Source organism: Thermobia domestica, chromosome 11 (assembly GCF_964235325.1).
Source record: "Thermobia domestica chromosome 11, izTheDome1.hap1.1, whole genome shotgun sequence".
Lineage (NCBI taxonomy): Eukaryota > Metazoa > Arthropoda > Insecta > Zygentoma > Lepismatidae > Thermobia > Thermobia domestica.
In genome coordinates this window covers 227763125-227779079 of record NC_137464.1, presented here as the reverse complement: position 1 = coordinate 227779079, position 15955 = coordinate 227763125, and the positions used below count along the sequence as shown (strand labels likewise).

Below are 15955 nucleotides of genomic sequence, written 5' to 3'. Positions count from 1 at the left end.
GTGAACCATTAAGGAAAGAATCACAACCTCATTCATCAAGATTACTCAATGACAGTCATCTCCTGAAGCCATCCAACCCTCTTCTCTCCCTCATCCTGTACATCATTAATCTTTTCCGTACACTTTTCGTTCGCCCAGTTCAACAGATACGATAATTACATCTCCTTCTTATAACGATTGACACAATTTTAATCACAGAATGAAGACAACCACTTAAGATAGAAGGAGAAGTTTCTAACTCTGTAAGTTAAGTATTTCGGAAGAAAAATGTATACTTAGTAGTATCCTAATTACTATTTTACCCTGTCAGATTCACGGTTTTAGACGGTACTTATCGGGTGCATTATTATATCAAATTTCGTTTGTTCAAGATAGTTTGTTATTACGTAGGTCATAATTAACTTTGAAAGAAACTAAAAGAGGCAGCAGAGAAAATGATTATTTCGTTCTTACTGCCAGCCAAACTGGACTTTCAAAGAAATTCAAAAATGTTTAGAGAAAATAGCTATTTTATTTTGTTTTTACTTTCATCCTAACTATACTAACCTTCAAAGAAACCAGAAAAGAAAGGCAGCAAAAGAAATATTTTTCTTCTTACTTCCAATCATACTTGAGTAATTTTCAAAGAAACCAAAAATGCAACAGAAGAAATATTTATTTTATTCTTACTTCCATCCATATTTGACTGGTGTCGAGAAGTTTTAATCATTTGTTTTAAACAAAACAACCTTGGTACGAAGACTAATTTTTTTTAAAAAGATTCCGGGGCAGGTCTCCTCTCTATTGGGGGGAATTCCATACACCCTAGTTTCCCCGGTAGTCTGTCCCCCCAAAATTTATGTGTTGCTGACGCCAGTGATGAAAATTGATGATAAAAAGTGGCAAAGGAATATCCAATTTAGCTGAATAATACGTATGCAAAGCAATTTTTCATGATGTTTCTACAAAATGTGTGACACATGATATAAAAATCGTACCCAACTATACATAATATACTAACGTATTTTACTTTTTTTTTCAGGATGAGAGAGTATGTAGAAGAGAATGAGAAGAATGATCCCCTAATTCACGCCCCAGATAAAAAGAACAATCCGTGGGCTGAGAAGGGACGATGTGTTATCATGTAACGACGTATTTTAGTTGAAAACAAGAAAGAAACAGAGACTTCAGATATACAGTATATATATATTTATATCTCATACAGTTTATTTGAGAAAAAAACAGATTTCGACAAGTTTCTTTAAGTGAGGGAGCGAGACCGTTTAATTTCAAGTGATAAAAAGATGGGAAATGAAATTGATTGTTGATTTAAGTATGGAATGTAGAAGGTATTTGATTGTGATGGTTGCAAACTTGAATGAAGTATTCATTTCTTTAGCATTCATGGAAGATTTTTATTATTAAAGTTTACGTTACATCGTCAAAAAAAGAATAAATAAATATGTATTTATTCATCATTATATCATATTCCTCTTCATAATATAACAAGGTATTAGCTATGTTGTTTACACTATTTACCAGTATGTGCAAGTATCGAGTAACCCTTGTGTGATTTATCAAAGTAATTAAAACAATTAGTGTGTTACAAAGATCGTAATGGAGACCTACGCATTACACTTATTATCTACACGCTTTTTGCCTTTCATAAATGTTGCTGAAACTAGTCATCCATATTCATTAATTTGCTCTAGTCGATCATAATTATTGTTTTTATTCTAGAATATGTAGTCTTGTCTTTTTTAAAATATAAAGTGACCAATGTAGATCTTATTAAATGATAGAAACAATACTGGATTTCATAAACTTTAGAGTATTCTAAATTTCACACATTTGTAGTGAAGAAAATTTAGAACAAAATCCACTCTGGAACAAACGTTTAAAATATCTAAGTATAACGTTTCACCATTGTATGTGCGTATATGTATGCAGCAATGATATTATACTCATTCTAAAATGAATTTTACAAAGAATTTTTCAATTGGAATTCAGGTACATGTGTACTTAAACTGAATTTCTTCTATCTATATGTTTAAACGATCAATAGATGATTTAAATATCTTGCATCACTGCCATGTGCTTATGTTGATTACTTGAATAACATTCATCTGTATGTATATTCTTCCCCTTAATACATGTTATTTCTTTGTTTCAAGGGTAAATTTACTCGTGTTCACATATCAATATAACTTCAATTATTTGCAGAGTATGGAGTAATTAAACAAATAATTACGGTACTGCTTCTGAAAGTTTATTTTTTACCTTTGTGTTTTAATACACCATCTCAATGCTCGATCAAGATTTCATTTGCTCTGTTAATTGCACGTCTATTAATTACATTTATTTGTAATTAATATGCAGTAATACAAAATCCTAACAGTGGTGATTTACACAAATTATATATAATTAGGTTCATATTTACTTTAGCACAGCATACGTCTATATTTTGTTTTAATCTAATACTTAAGAAAGAAATATGAGCATGAAGATATTAATTTCTGTTTATGACTTCAATGACTATGAGGGATGCGGTTGTGGATGTATTGAAACATTACAAACGAAAGAAAATGTAAAAATTTTCTTAATTATGTACAGTGCATACTAACAAAGTATTAACATGATACAAATGTTCTCTATCACTTTATTATAATACAGATCGAAGTGAGTTTAAATTCTTCGAACCTTACTAATTTATAGTTATTATTTGTATGTCAATCAAAAGTAAGTCTGCAGTAATAATGTAATGTCACTTATAGTGTACATTGTGATAATTTTTCCTGATTTTTTCACAACACTATTTAATTTATATTGATCAAAGGTAATCTTGCACTCAAAATTGTGCATTATGTTTAATCAAAGCTTACTACAGCAATGCAACTAGTCCAAGATTTTTTATGTAAACGTTTACACGCTTTCGGCAAAACAATAATTTTGGTAATTTTACGATTAAAATTAGTACAGGAAAGAGGGATATGGAAGATATTAATTTGCATCGACATTGTATTTTTCGATAAGTTAGAAGATATGTGTTTTATGAGTACAACAAGGCTACACATGCAATTTAAACACTAGTGCCATAGAAATCGTACTAATGGAATAATGTAAGAATGATTTCTTATTTTATGTTAATTTTCTTCCAAAAAGTCTGTGTCAAAGAAGGAATTCTATATTTTTGGTGCACGTTGAAACACACAAAATATTATAATGAGTATAACACTAAAGCACTATCCATTTTCGTACGAGTGGCACCATAAGTCTTGATTACAAGAATATTGCACAATACAGTGTGCACTGTCTACTTATCTTGGTTAGCATCTTTGACGAACACAATTCTCCAAGAAAATGACGCATGTATAAACTGTGAAAATAGAGACTACATATGTGTGAAACGCAATGGTTCTGAATGACATTATTTACAAATATCAAGGAAAATCAAAGAATAAATTGGAAAAGATTGTTTTGGTTTTGTATATATAACGAACCAGACTTTTTTTCTATGTTCAATCACACTTTTTCGTCCTATCTGCTCCTGCATTTTTAGCACTCTGATCCTTTACGCAGCTTTCATGGCTTCGAACTCTCTGGGTCATACATTTCCGATGTGATACGAAATATATCCTCACCTGCAAGAATAACTAGTAATTACAGGTGAAAAGCTGCTAATGGAGTTCATATAATTTTAAGGCATTATCAGTATCGTATGTACCCATTACTTCGGCCAAAAACACTTCATCTGCAACATATAGTGATGGTTACTGCATAAATGTCAAGTCTTAAGTAAAAAGTATTACTATAGAGAAAATTTATAAAACAAATTTGTGGCCATCATAATATTTTAAATATTTTCAAAGATGAGAGTTGGAAATGTAAAGAATCGAATACATGAAACATTATCCCAAAAGTAGCACATGAGTTCTACAGAAAAATCTACTATTTTATTATTGTCGACATCTCGTCAATTTGCATGGTTTTATTTTTTTAATTGTGCAGATATTCAATTAATAGATCGGCAATAAGAACAATACCATATAGTCAGTATTTAAATATAATTTAATTGTTTTGTTAATTTTTTTTACTTTGTTCTGTTATACTTGTAGAATCTATATCAACATGATTATTTATAGTTGTTGGTATTATAATAAAGTGATTTAAAAAAATGTTTTCATGTTTCTGTTGACAGTGTTTGTAAGATTTAGTAGAACAAAAAGACAGTGTTTTGAATATAACCTAAAATTACAGTACAAACTTATTTATCAAATACATAAATTTTCAAGTACAGAAATGTACCGGTAGTGATATAAACAATACCAATCATACAACATAGCTAATAAATAAGTATTGCTAAGGTCATTGAACAAAGTGAATAAATAATCAAGATCTGATTTACTACAAAATTGGCCGCAATGAATAAAATTCCCTATCTGAAGAAGCAAGTAAAACTCTGAACAGTTAACTTTTGCAAAAAAAAAAAAATAGTTTCTAGTCATTATATGATGTCTATAATTAACAAATTAAATTTAATAATAGCATTTGCATTAAAATTTGAAACATTATTTGAAAAGTTACATAGCACATTTTACAATAAATACTTTTTATTAGTATCAAAGGAACAGTATAAATGAAGCAATAAGTCGTAATAGTTAAACAATCGTGGAAAATTAGTTTTTCATATCAGGTGTAATAAAATTTTTCATCTGGCATTAATGAAAATTGATAGTGACAGAAACTTATTGATTCATTTCTATTTAATTTTATTTTTTATACTTGTTACTTATAATTGCAAATGAGTATTACTAGATAATCTAAATCTTCAGTAATATATATGTCCAAACTTTTTCATGAAATTATCGAAAATAGAGTTGTTTATTAACTGTTTGAAATTACAAGTATCTTAATTAAATTTAACAAATATTTGCATATTTAAATATATGCAATATTTAAAACATATATTCTAATGATTAAAACTTAACGAATATAATACTTTATGACTTTTATTATGCTCATGGACTTGGACAATCACCTTGAAATTCTTTAATCGGTGTGCGTTATGCTAACGTTGGAAAATATAATTTCAACTTTAATTGTATTGTCTTGATATACTGATCGAATGTTTTTTCACAATATTAAACGTTGAAACATCTACATGTTACACAAAATTTAACATTGTTAATATAATTTCTTCTAAATATACGTGTAAAATTATACCCACGATAAGAGTTTAATATTTTACAATAAGAATTATATGGAGTTCAAAATTTTTAAACTTAATTTCTAATATAAATCTTTAAAGAAATATTTTTTAAAATAGAATTTGAATACTGCACTTGGAAACATTGTAATAGTTGTTATTGTACTCACATAATGTAACCAATAATACTAGTATCTTGACGTAACTTATTATTATTTATTAATATTTACGATAAAATAATTAGATACAACTCTAACCTATTTCAGTTTTGAATAATTTTTAGTAAAGGCTGACGAAGGAAATAATATAATTTTGAAAAACGGTACAAGTAAAAATATTTAGTATTTTAAGCAATCATAAAACATCCTAAATAATATGAATATTTCTGAACCTAGATTATTAAAGTTTAAACTATTATATGTTGCTTTCAGAGCTGAATATTTTATAAAAAATGATGACTAAAATGAAACCAAATATTGTGATTTTGTTAATTTTATTAAAATTACTCACATTCTTATTTCTTTAATGAACTTGTTTGGGATATACACATATATTTTAAGACAAAAAAATTAAAATGCAGTATGTATAAGAAATATTAACGCTCAAGCAACACACACATGGTCGATATACATCATACTCTTTCTGTTTTATACAATTTGTTTTGTTAATGTGAACTGTTGTGTTTGAAAAATTGAGAATTGTTTTTTTTATAGCATTGTATTTGAAAAACTACAATTGTAAGCTTCAATATTAGGACTGTGGTGGATCTTCCCCGTATAAGAAATGAGCACGTGTGGTTAATCCTAGATTCTCAGTAGTTGAGTGATAACTAATTGCTCACATTTGGTGTGAAATATTTCTAGTTCGATCCCAGACCGTATAAAGTTGGAATGGATAATAATGTGTACTCCCATTAAGTCCTAATTCATTCCTCAAATTCTTCAATCATCATTTACACCTATATATGATTCATCTTTGTCCTATAGGGTATACATATTGTGGTTTCACTGAAGTTTAAATGCATAATTTAAATTCTGAAATTTAAACTTTAGATATCTATATATTCCTACACTATGACTCAATGTTGAGCACTTAGGATGACAAACATTACCACAACTATTAAAATAAATTTTATAAGTTCAGCTTTGGAAATTTTAACCAAAAAATGTCAATCAATTAGCGTAAGGATTTCTCAACCTTGAAAGCACACTATGTACATTTTGGCTGAACTGACAGAAACACATATGATTAAACACGGGACCAGAATCGACTAATACTATAAACTCATATGAAAAAGAATCAGAATTTCAGCAAAAGTTTTAAAAAAATGACTGTTTCTGATATATATTGGCTCCGTAAACTAATGCTTGTATTCCTTGAATAATTACAGATTTACTTTAGAAACCAACAATATTAATTACATTATGAGAATTTCATGTATGTTAATTTTAATTACACATACACTTGAATTTCAAAAACTATGTAAAGTTATTGGATATTGTCAATGAAAATCACATTTGAAAGAAATGATTGTCATGTTACAGCGTTAGATAATTTTAAAACGAAGTACAAATATAGATACGTACATGTTTAAAATCTTCATAATTTTCGCAAGGAAAAGTTTTACCTTGCCTACTTCACTTCTGAAAAGAATTATATAAACAAGGAAGTAGGATCTAAACTAGATATTTTGAAATTTATTTTGTGAGTTCTTGACATATCAAAAAAGTTTACATTGGAGGTTTCAAACAGATATCAGTAAGATTCATTGCTCTTTAGGAGCAATCTTTGCTGTTTTCTGTAAATGCAAGTTGAGATTTCAGATTCTAATCAAATTGTAAAACATAAAACAATAAATAATAATAATGATAAATTAATAATTTAGTTCCCTAAAATGAATAGCAAGTATAAAAATTGAAGACAAACAATTTGCTGAGCAAAATAATATATTCACATTTTAAAAGTACATACTTGTTACAGTTTCGCCAACTAACACTTTGGCTTCATCAGACATTATCCACTATCCACATTGAAACCAAAATGTTGGCGAAACTGTTACACGTATGTAGTTTTTTAAATGTTGATATATTGTTTTACTCATCAAATTGTTTGTTTAATTATATACAAAGCAAAACTTATGGAAAAAATTAAGTGTCACAAAATTTTTAGCAAAAAATATCTAAGATTAAATTGGGAAGGACTAATATAATGTAAGAAAGATATGTACACATTACATTTCAACTTCTGAAGGGCTATTTTCATGTTTTAATACATGAATCATACGTTTCGTGTGCGTAATAATTGCCATAGCTATATAGATACATGATAAGTTGTTTGAGAATTGAGTTACGTATATTAAGTTTTGTGATGCTAGCCACTTACGAATTTCAGTTGTTACAGAATTCGATTATCTTGTATTTTCATGAATAAAAATGTATTTATTTACGTAAGAGATTCCTTTAAGGCTGATTAATAGCAGAAGTATGTAATGTATAGCTCATGTAATGTAATCAATAATTTATATCAAAACCTGTCCTTTTGTGTTTTCTGTGCTAATTTTGTTAATATTATATCCATTCTACGTAATATAAAAATAAAAAGGCAGTAGAAACAGCAGCAAAAATATGTCCTCTTCACTTGTTAGGAAAGAATTTTACTAAACGTAAATAATTATCATGAAATCATGTTGAATATAAATTAAAACTCTTACAGTTGTATGTCAGACTTCTAAAATTTAGACTATTTCAAAAACGACGAAATTGCTTTGTTTTACATCATAAACAGTATTTTGGATTCTTAGTAATACGTTATTTATTAAATTTTGTATCTTCTCTTCTAAAAACAAATTTAAAAGCTATGTGTTTATATAGGTGTTTTTTTAATATATTGAATCATCATGTTATTGTACATATTTAAAACAAAAAATCTGTGCTCATTTCGAGAATAAATGTTATGAATTTACAACTACTATAAGAGGTTTTTCTTTCGACTTGCTGATTTTTAAAATTATTCGTCTTATTAAAAAATACTTATTAAAAATACACCTGAACACAATTTCATAAATTTATATTTATTTATTTATTTATGAAGATTTGAAAGTCTGTGTGGTTCATATCCACATGTAACTAAACAAATTGCAAATACTCTCTTTGTATAGCGTTTTGACACCATTTGTAAATATCTTAGTATTATCATGATCAACTCATGGGTAAAAAAAATAATGTAAACATATTTCAAACTCAAAATTTGGATGATCTGCTTGGATGTGGGTACGTACTATGATTTTACTGCTAAATATTTTACGTACAGAGTTTCTCACAAAACGGGGTTGAGGATGCAACTTACACTACTGAAATATTATGAAGTAAAATATAATTAATAACTAAAAATGAAAAATTAGTAACGAAATGTTAGCTTAAAAGTGTATAATTTATGTAATAGTGTATTTTTAATGAAGTTATACTATGGAGATCAAGAATCATTAGGATAGTTTAAAAGCAGATAATGCTTTTGTGTGAATATATATTACGAAAACGTAGAATGTAGCTATAATGTTCGGAAGATTGTCTCCCCTGATTTTTATACTAGTGAATTTCATTGTTTGAAATTTGATGAAAATTATCTTGGAATTCGGATTTTTTCCGGATCCGTAAATTTACTTTGGATTACACTCACTGCGACATCTAAAAAATCATGACGATTCAATTTATGCCTTTGCTGTAACGAAGTATCGGGGTTGTTTTTGGGAAAACTTATATTATTATTCTTTTCAGCCCTCCATGTTGGTCTAGTGGCTAGCGCGTGAGCCTTTGGTGTACGTGATCCCGAGTTTGATTCCCGGTGACAGCCTTTGGAATTTTAACTGTGCTCTATATTACGCTGTTCATGTCCCTGCCCTTAAAACTTCAATGGAAATTAGTAAAATGAATTAAAAAAATAGTAGTAATTAGGGAAATTAAGTTAAAAACAAAAGTGGCGATATCTATCACATGTGATCCCAGGTTCGATTCCCGGCGGGAGAACACAAAAATTTAATTTCACAATCATTCACTTTCATTTATTATGCGTCTCCTTTAGCCTAAAGAGCATGGCCATGGGACGATAAACTTGAAAAAAAATTTAGACCAACATTTTGAGGTACCTGTGAATACAGTATATTTAAGACGATATTACACGAAGTCAAGAGGGGTTATTTCATCCAAGTGTAAGCCAAGCAGTTCGGCAGATTCAATTCAGTTACAACAGTGAACAACACCCAGAAAAATCAAGAATATTCCTTGATCAGTTACGGGGAAGGATTAACCATCTAATTAGAACATACCAGTAGCGTGATTTCAGGTTTTGTTTGACGTAGGGGCACGAAGCAAGAGACCCCGAAATATATGTTTCACGTCTTACATTAGTATATTACTATACTATATAGACCTACTATTGATTTATATATATATATATATAAGGTCATTGCATCGAATATACGCCCCGGGGGAAAATGAGCACTTCGTAAGAAAACGGAGAGCATGTGACAGAAGTTGCTATGTTAAGTTGTTGTTCTTAACTGACAGGGAGACGTTCATACCTCTGCTATGTGTTGGTGCACAAAAAGGACAATTTAGTGTATGAATATGTATGTGTGGCATCAAAAAAGTGCCAGATTAATATTAAGTGTTTGTGCATTGTGCTTTAGGAGAAAAAAAAGCAAAGATTATTGCGACTCCGGTAGCCACCGTGAAAGCAATTCATGGTTTGCACAGGGAGTTGGCAATTTTCGGAGCAGCATGCTAGTTTCACTGCAGGGCGACATAAATGTGTGTGTACTGTGATTGGGGAAATACGCGCCCTGCTACTTTGCGGGAAAACGCGCACCCTGTAGAACAATAAGATGAGTATAATTCCCCATGAAACTGCAAGACGACTACACCAGGAGGTAGTCTCTGGAGGTGAAATTAACCTTTAAAAATCCACTAATGTCTTTTGTTATTAGATTTCGAAAGAAACACTACCTATTACAGTCGTTACCATATTACGACTTCAGGAAAATTTCTATGTAACTTTTCATTTCGTGGTACCCAGACCTCTTTAGACCTCAAAACGGGTTGCAAGAACCTGAGTGGCACTCAAATTTATAATATATTTTTTCAGTATACAAATGTCGGAATAAACCTCAGGCTGTAGACTTGACCGAAAAGAAATTTGTTTACTTTCTTGTGTGTATAGTCGCAGGGATAAATCTGCAACTGTTGGTACGGCACTCAACGCTTTTCGTGCAACTAGTACTTTTCTGTTAAACGCAGATACTATTCCTGCATATGTTTACAGTCGATCTGCGGGTTTACGATCTCCAACAGAAGAAGACAATAGCCAATGCCATCAGGAGAGCCAGGTTGTACAAAATGTGACTAATGAGAATGCATCATTGCCTCAAACTGAACCCAATGTATTATGCAGCAATGTTTCATGTGTATCCGATGACAACAGTTCTGCATCTCAATGGCCATCGCCAACCACGTCATTTGCGTCATTGCACCCATTGCCACACAGTGACACGTCATCTGCTACTACGAGGGCTGCTATATATATTTCTGGCCTAATAATGAAAATACGAATATTTATCAACGAAAATGGTTTTATTGTTTTTCAAAATATTCTCCATCAAGATTTATACACTTTTGCATGCGCTCAAACCAATTTTCGAAGCACTTTTTCCACTCCGATTGAGACACCTCCAAAACATGGTTTTTGAATGCTTCAACAGCATTTTCTGGCGACGAAAATCGTTGACCACGCATTTTTTTCTTGATGTGTGGGAATAAAAAGAAGTCATTGGGTGCCAAGTCAGGGCTGTACGGCGGATGACCCATCACTTCGACGTTTTGGCCGGTCAAAAATGCGCTGGTTTGAGCCGATGTGTGAGAGCTCGCATTGTCATGGTGCACAATGATTCGTCTTCTCTTGTTCATTTTTCGAATTTCTCCGAAGACTTCAGGCAAACAAATGGTGGTGTACCACTCAGAATTGACCGTCCTACGTTGCTCAAGCGGAACAGTCGCCACATGACCAGTTATGCCGAAGAAACAGGCGACCATTTGCTTCGAAGTGCTTCTTCCACGAACAACTTTCGTTGGATTTGGCTCGTCTTGGAAGACCCACACGGTCGATTGCTGTTTTGTTTCGGGCTCATACGCATAGATCCATGATTCGTCACCTGTGACGATCTTATAAACGTCTTTTGAAGCACCGCGATCGTATTTTTTCAGCATTTCTTTACACCAATCCACACGAGCTTTCTTTTGAGCGATTGTCAAATTGTGCGGGATCCAACGAGAACAAACCTTTTTTACGGCCAGGTGTTCATGCAATATCGAATGTATGCTGGTGGAAGAAATGCCTAGGCATGCCTCTATCTCACGGTAAGTCACATGACGGTCTTGCATTATCAGTTCACGTACGGCATCGATGTTTTCTGGCACAACGGCTGTTTTTGGACGACCTTCACGGAATTCGTCTTTGAGCGAGCGTCGGCCACGATTGAATTCGTTGTACCAGTTTTTCACAGTGCTATAGGATGGTGCTTCGTCGCCATACAAAGATTTAAGTTCATCGATGCACTCTTGTCGTGATAATCCACGTCGAAAGTTGTGAAAAATGATCGCACGAAAATGTTCACGAGTTAATTCCATTTTTTTGCCAAGTTGATTTCTTCAAGTACCTGTAAAAGAAAAAAAAATTGTCGTAAGTCAAAAAGTTCTGAGTACATTTATGCTACAAAATGTCAAACTTTCCAATGGAAATGTCAGATTGCACCTGGCAACACTTAGTGTTGCCTAGGCCAGAAATATATATAGCAACCCTCGTACGGGAAGAAAACGTAAAAGTGCTACTGTTCTTACATCTGATCACTATATGACTGTGCTACGTCAGGTAAGACCTACTAAGGCTACTGCTTCAGAAAGAAAACAGGAAAGGAAAAATAGGAAAGTCACAAACACATCGCATTGCGGGGCCATTCATCATCGGCAATTTGTAACAAAAGCAATTATTGCGGTGTCTGTAATGGATACTTTTACACAAAAGAAAATGAACAAGAATGCATACAGTGTATCAGATACGCAGTGTGGTATCATGTTTCGTGCGTATCTGCCCAAGACATGATCTCCTTCGTCTGTGATCAGTGCCACAAATAAGATAGTTTTACTTCTTGTGATAGTGTTTTGTTTGTAACTGTTCAATTCTTATTATACCTACACAAGAGTTTGTTGACATTTCAGATACTCCTTTCCTATGTTAGAAGTTATAATACTTGAAAGAAGGATTTTGAACTACGTTTATGATTTATTAATACAGGGAAAGTACTTTAGTGGTAACAAAAGATCGTTTTTGTGTTCCAAAGAGAAACAAATTAAATGTACGTTTCCTTTCATAAAAGTTTCTTCATAATTTCTTGGTATTTTCATAATGTAAGTTTGCAGTATTTCTTCATTGTATGATTTTATAACGTGGTTCAATATTAGGGTATCAGATATTTGATGTATTGCTTGTCAGTACTTTTACATTTTGGTAAGAAAACGTAATTACATACGGTGCGCATATTACTCCAACGTCGGAAAATATGCGCCCTTACCACCCTTTGGCCTATTTTCGTGTATGATGCCTTTCTGTAAACATTTTTCTTCATGCTTGCTAATGGTATTATTTTCGGAGGTATTAAACTTTTCGGGATCGCGGTGGTTCAGTGGTAGAGTGTTCACCACCGGTGCTTGGGGTCCCTGGTTCGATCCCAGCTCGCGCCGTGTGGACTTTGTGGTGGACAAACACCGTGCTCGTGGATTTTCTCGGAGTTCTCCCGTTTCCTCCCACTTTCTTCATTCCACCATTTCATTCATCTCTCATCATCACTGGCTCCTTTATCCTAACCGGCATAACCGTGGGACGTAAAACTAAAGATTTCATTTCATTTTCATTTGTATTAAACTTTCCAATTGCATACTGATTTTCGGATTCCTTTCTTCCATCTGTGCCTGAGAACTCATTTTATCCTTAGGGGGGCGCATATTCGACACAATGACCTTATTGATATACCATATATACCGAAAAGGGTATACTTTGGCCGATTTTTTAAAATTTTTAAAATTCCCATTCTAACATCTTCTAAGATTAGGGAGGTAATTTAACGACATTTCTCCTTGTTAAAATGAAATTCTTTGGCTTTCTTTTGAGAGCAGTAAACATTCAGTGTGACCAAGACTGATGATTATTGTTCCAATTTTTTGACGCTATGCAAGAGTTTTCATGATTGGGGTAACTTTAGCCCATTTGTCAAAATGACTAATTAATACACGAAGATATTATTGTAGCACTGTATTTAAGAAGCAGAACAGAAGAACAGGGTATTATAAACACATTGATGAAATTATCAATGGTTTTACTCAATTTTAATTGAAAGAGAAATATCGTCTGATGAAAATATTTGTATTCTACTTGGGTGAATACGAAATATCTATAAAAGAACGCTACAAATTTCTGAATACTTAACTTAAAATACCGATATTACAAACATAGGGGTGAAAACACTTTGTTCAGTTTAGAGGAAAACAAAAATATCGTTCAATGAAAATCTCTCTAAATGGATGAATACTTAAAATACGAAAATAAGAGCACCGTATTCTTCATTACGGTAGAGTACTTTACCGGTACCATACTGCTCAGTTTTAGGAAGAAAATTCTTGCAATTCAGGCAATGTATAATATCCACTTTTAGAAGCTAGTGGGGGGTTAATCTTCCTTAATACATCGCACCATTTGTACACCATTTCATCTTTAATATTTGGTAGGGGGCGCGGTGGCTCAGTGGTAGAGCGTTCAACCCTGGGACTTGGGGTCCCTGGTTTGATCCCAGCTCGCGCCGTGTAGACCCTGTGGTGGACAAACACCGTGCTCGTGGGTTTTATCGGAGTTCTCTCGTTTCCTTCCACTTTCTTTGTTCCACCATTTCATTCATTTCTCATTATCACCGTCTCCTTTAACCTAACCGGCATAACTGTGGGACGTAAAACTTAAAGACTTCATTTCATTTCATTTTAATATTTGGCCATTACCAACACAGAAAATATGGGGCAATGTTACCCCACGCAATTAAACGGTTAATAGTTTGTGTATAATTGAACAAACATTTAAGGCATTAACTTATTAATATTCACTAATCAACATGTTTTTATACTCTACTTACTTATGCATTCAGGATATGTCACTACAATGCAATGAAAAAAGTTGTGAAACTTGAAATATGATAAATGTTTACTTACTAACAATTGCTAACATTTTGCTTCCCACGTTCTGGAAACAAATCCCTAGCGCCAATATTCATGTGTTCTCAATGTTGTAATACCTCGATCCACATCTTTTCTTATTGATAGAGTTCATAATAACAATGTAGAAAAAAATAAATCTTTCTCTTAATTTGGGCCAAAGTTGCCCTTAAAGGGCCAAAGTGTACGCAATTTACGGTATATATATATATATATATATATATATATATATATATATATATATATATATATATATATATATATATAAGATTGATAGATAATACAGTGGCGTATTTACGATTTTATTTTGGGAGCTTTCCTAATTTTATTTTTGGAAATGTGGAAAATCTGAAAGATATTTCATTTAGTTTAAAAGAGTAAATAAAATTTCGGGAGGCAAAATTACCCCGGAAGCCCCTTCAACACGCCACTATATATATATATACAGGGTGCGGCACGTAAAGTGAACACATAAAATGAAATGTATTGAATATGATTAACTACAACACATAAATGAAATGTAATGTATTGAATATGACTACTCACCTTTACAGCAGCCTTCACAGCAGGTGCTGAAAGTGTCCTCCGCCCACTTCAACACACATGTGAGCACGATTGAGGAGATTCATATATACCCTTGTCAGTTCTTGTTTTGTAATGCTATTGGTGACATCCTGGATCCTGGTCTTGAGTTCTTCAATTGTGTGTGGATTTGTTTCGTATACTCTTCCCTTTAACAGTCCCCATAAGTAAAAGTCACACGTGTACAAGTCTGGTGACCGAGGAGGCCACAAGCCTTTGCTGATTGTCCTCTCTGGTGTAAACATCTCATGCACAAGGGACAATGATGCAGCTGATGTGTGGCATGTTGCACCGTCCTGCTGAAAGTAACATAACTGACGCTCCTCTTCGGTCAAGTGTGTATAAAACTCCTCCAGGATTCCTATATACACGTCACTGTTCACTGTCGTCTCAAAGACAATGGGCCCAATAACGCGTGTGGCGGAAATGGCACACCAAACACCAATCTTCTCACCATGCAAGGGTACCTGGTGGATTGCGTGTGGATTTTCTGTCGACCAATACCGGTTGTTTTGGGAATTTACGTACCCAGACTGGTGGAACCACGCCTCGTCACTCATGATGAGCATTAGTGGATCCAAGAAACCACTGGCAACATTGCTCAACAGCCATGAACAGAAATGCACCCTCTTCTGCAGGTCAGGCTCCTTCAGTTCTTGCACAACACTTATCCGGTACTGTTTTAACTTCAGTCCCCTTAAAACACGTCTGCAACTTCTCTCACTCGCATGAACCTGTTGACTCAATCTCCTGGTTGACTTTCGAGGACTTCTTGTCATTATCTCCTCCACCTGCATCTTTAATTCAGGTGTGCAGACAGATGGTCGTCTGTTCCTGGGAGCATTTTGAACCCATCCTGTACGCCGCCATTTTTCAATCAATTCCT

At 32.8% G+C, this 15955-nt stretch overlaps 1 protein-coding gene across 1 annotated transcript in view; it reads left to right on the top strand.

Moving 5' to 3' along the window:
• The window catches only part of Ggamma30A (guanine nucleotide-binding protein subunit gamma-e), an 89829-nt gene extending 81671 nt beyond the window's left edge, over window positions 1-8158 (top strand). The window contains exon 2 of the mRNA XM_081731742.1: window positions 1022-8158. Within this exon, the coding sequence (XP_081587868.1) occupies window positions 1022-1127 (106 nt within the window). The 3' untranslated portion in view covers window positions 1128-8158. The remainder of the gene's footprint in view (window positions 1-1021) is intronic.
• The last annotated feature ends 7797 nt before the right edge of the window (window positions 8159-15955 follow it).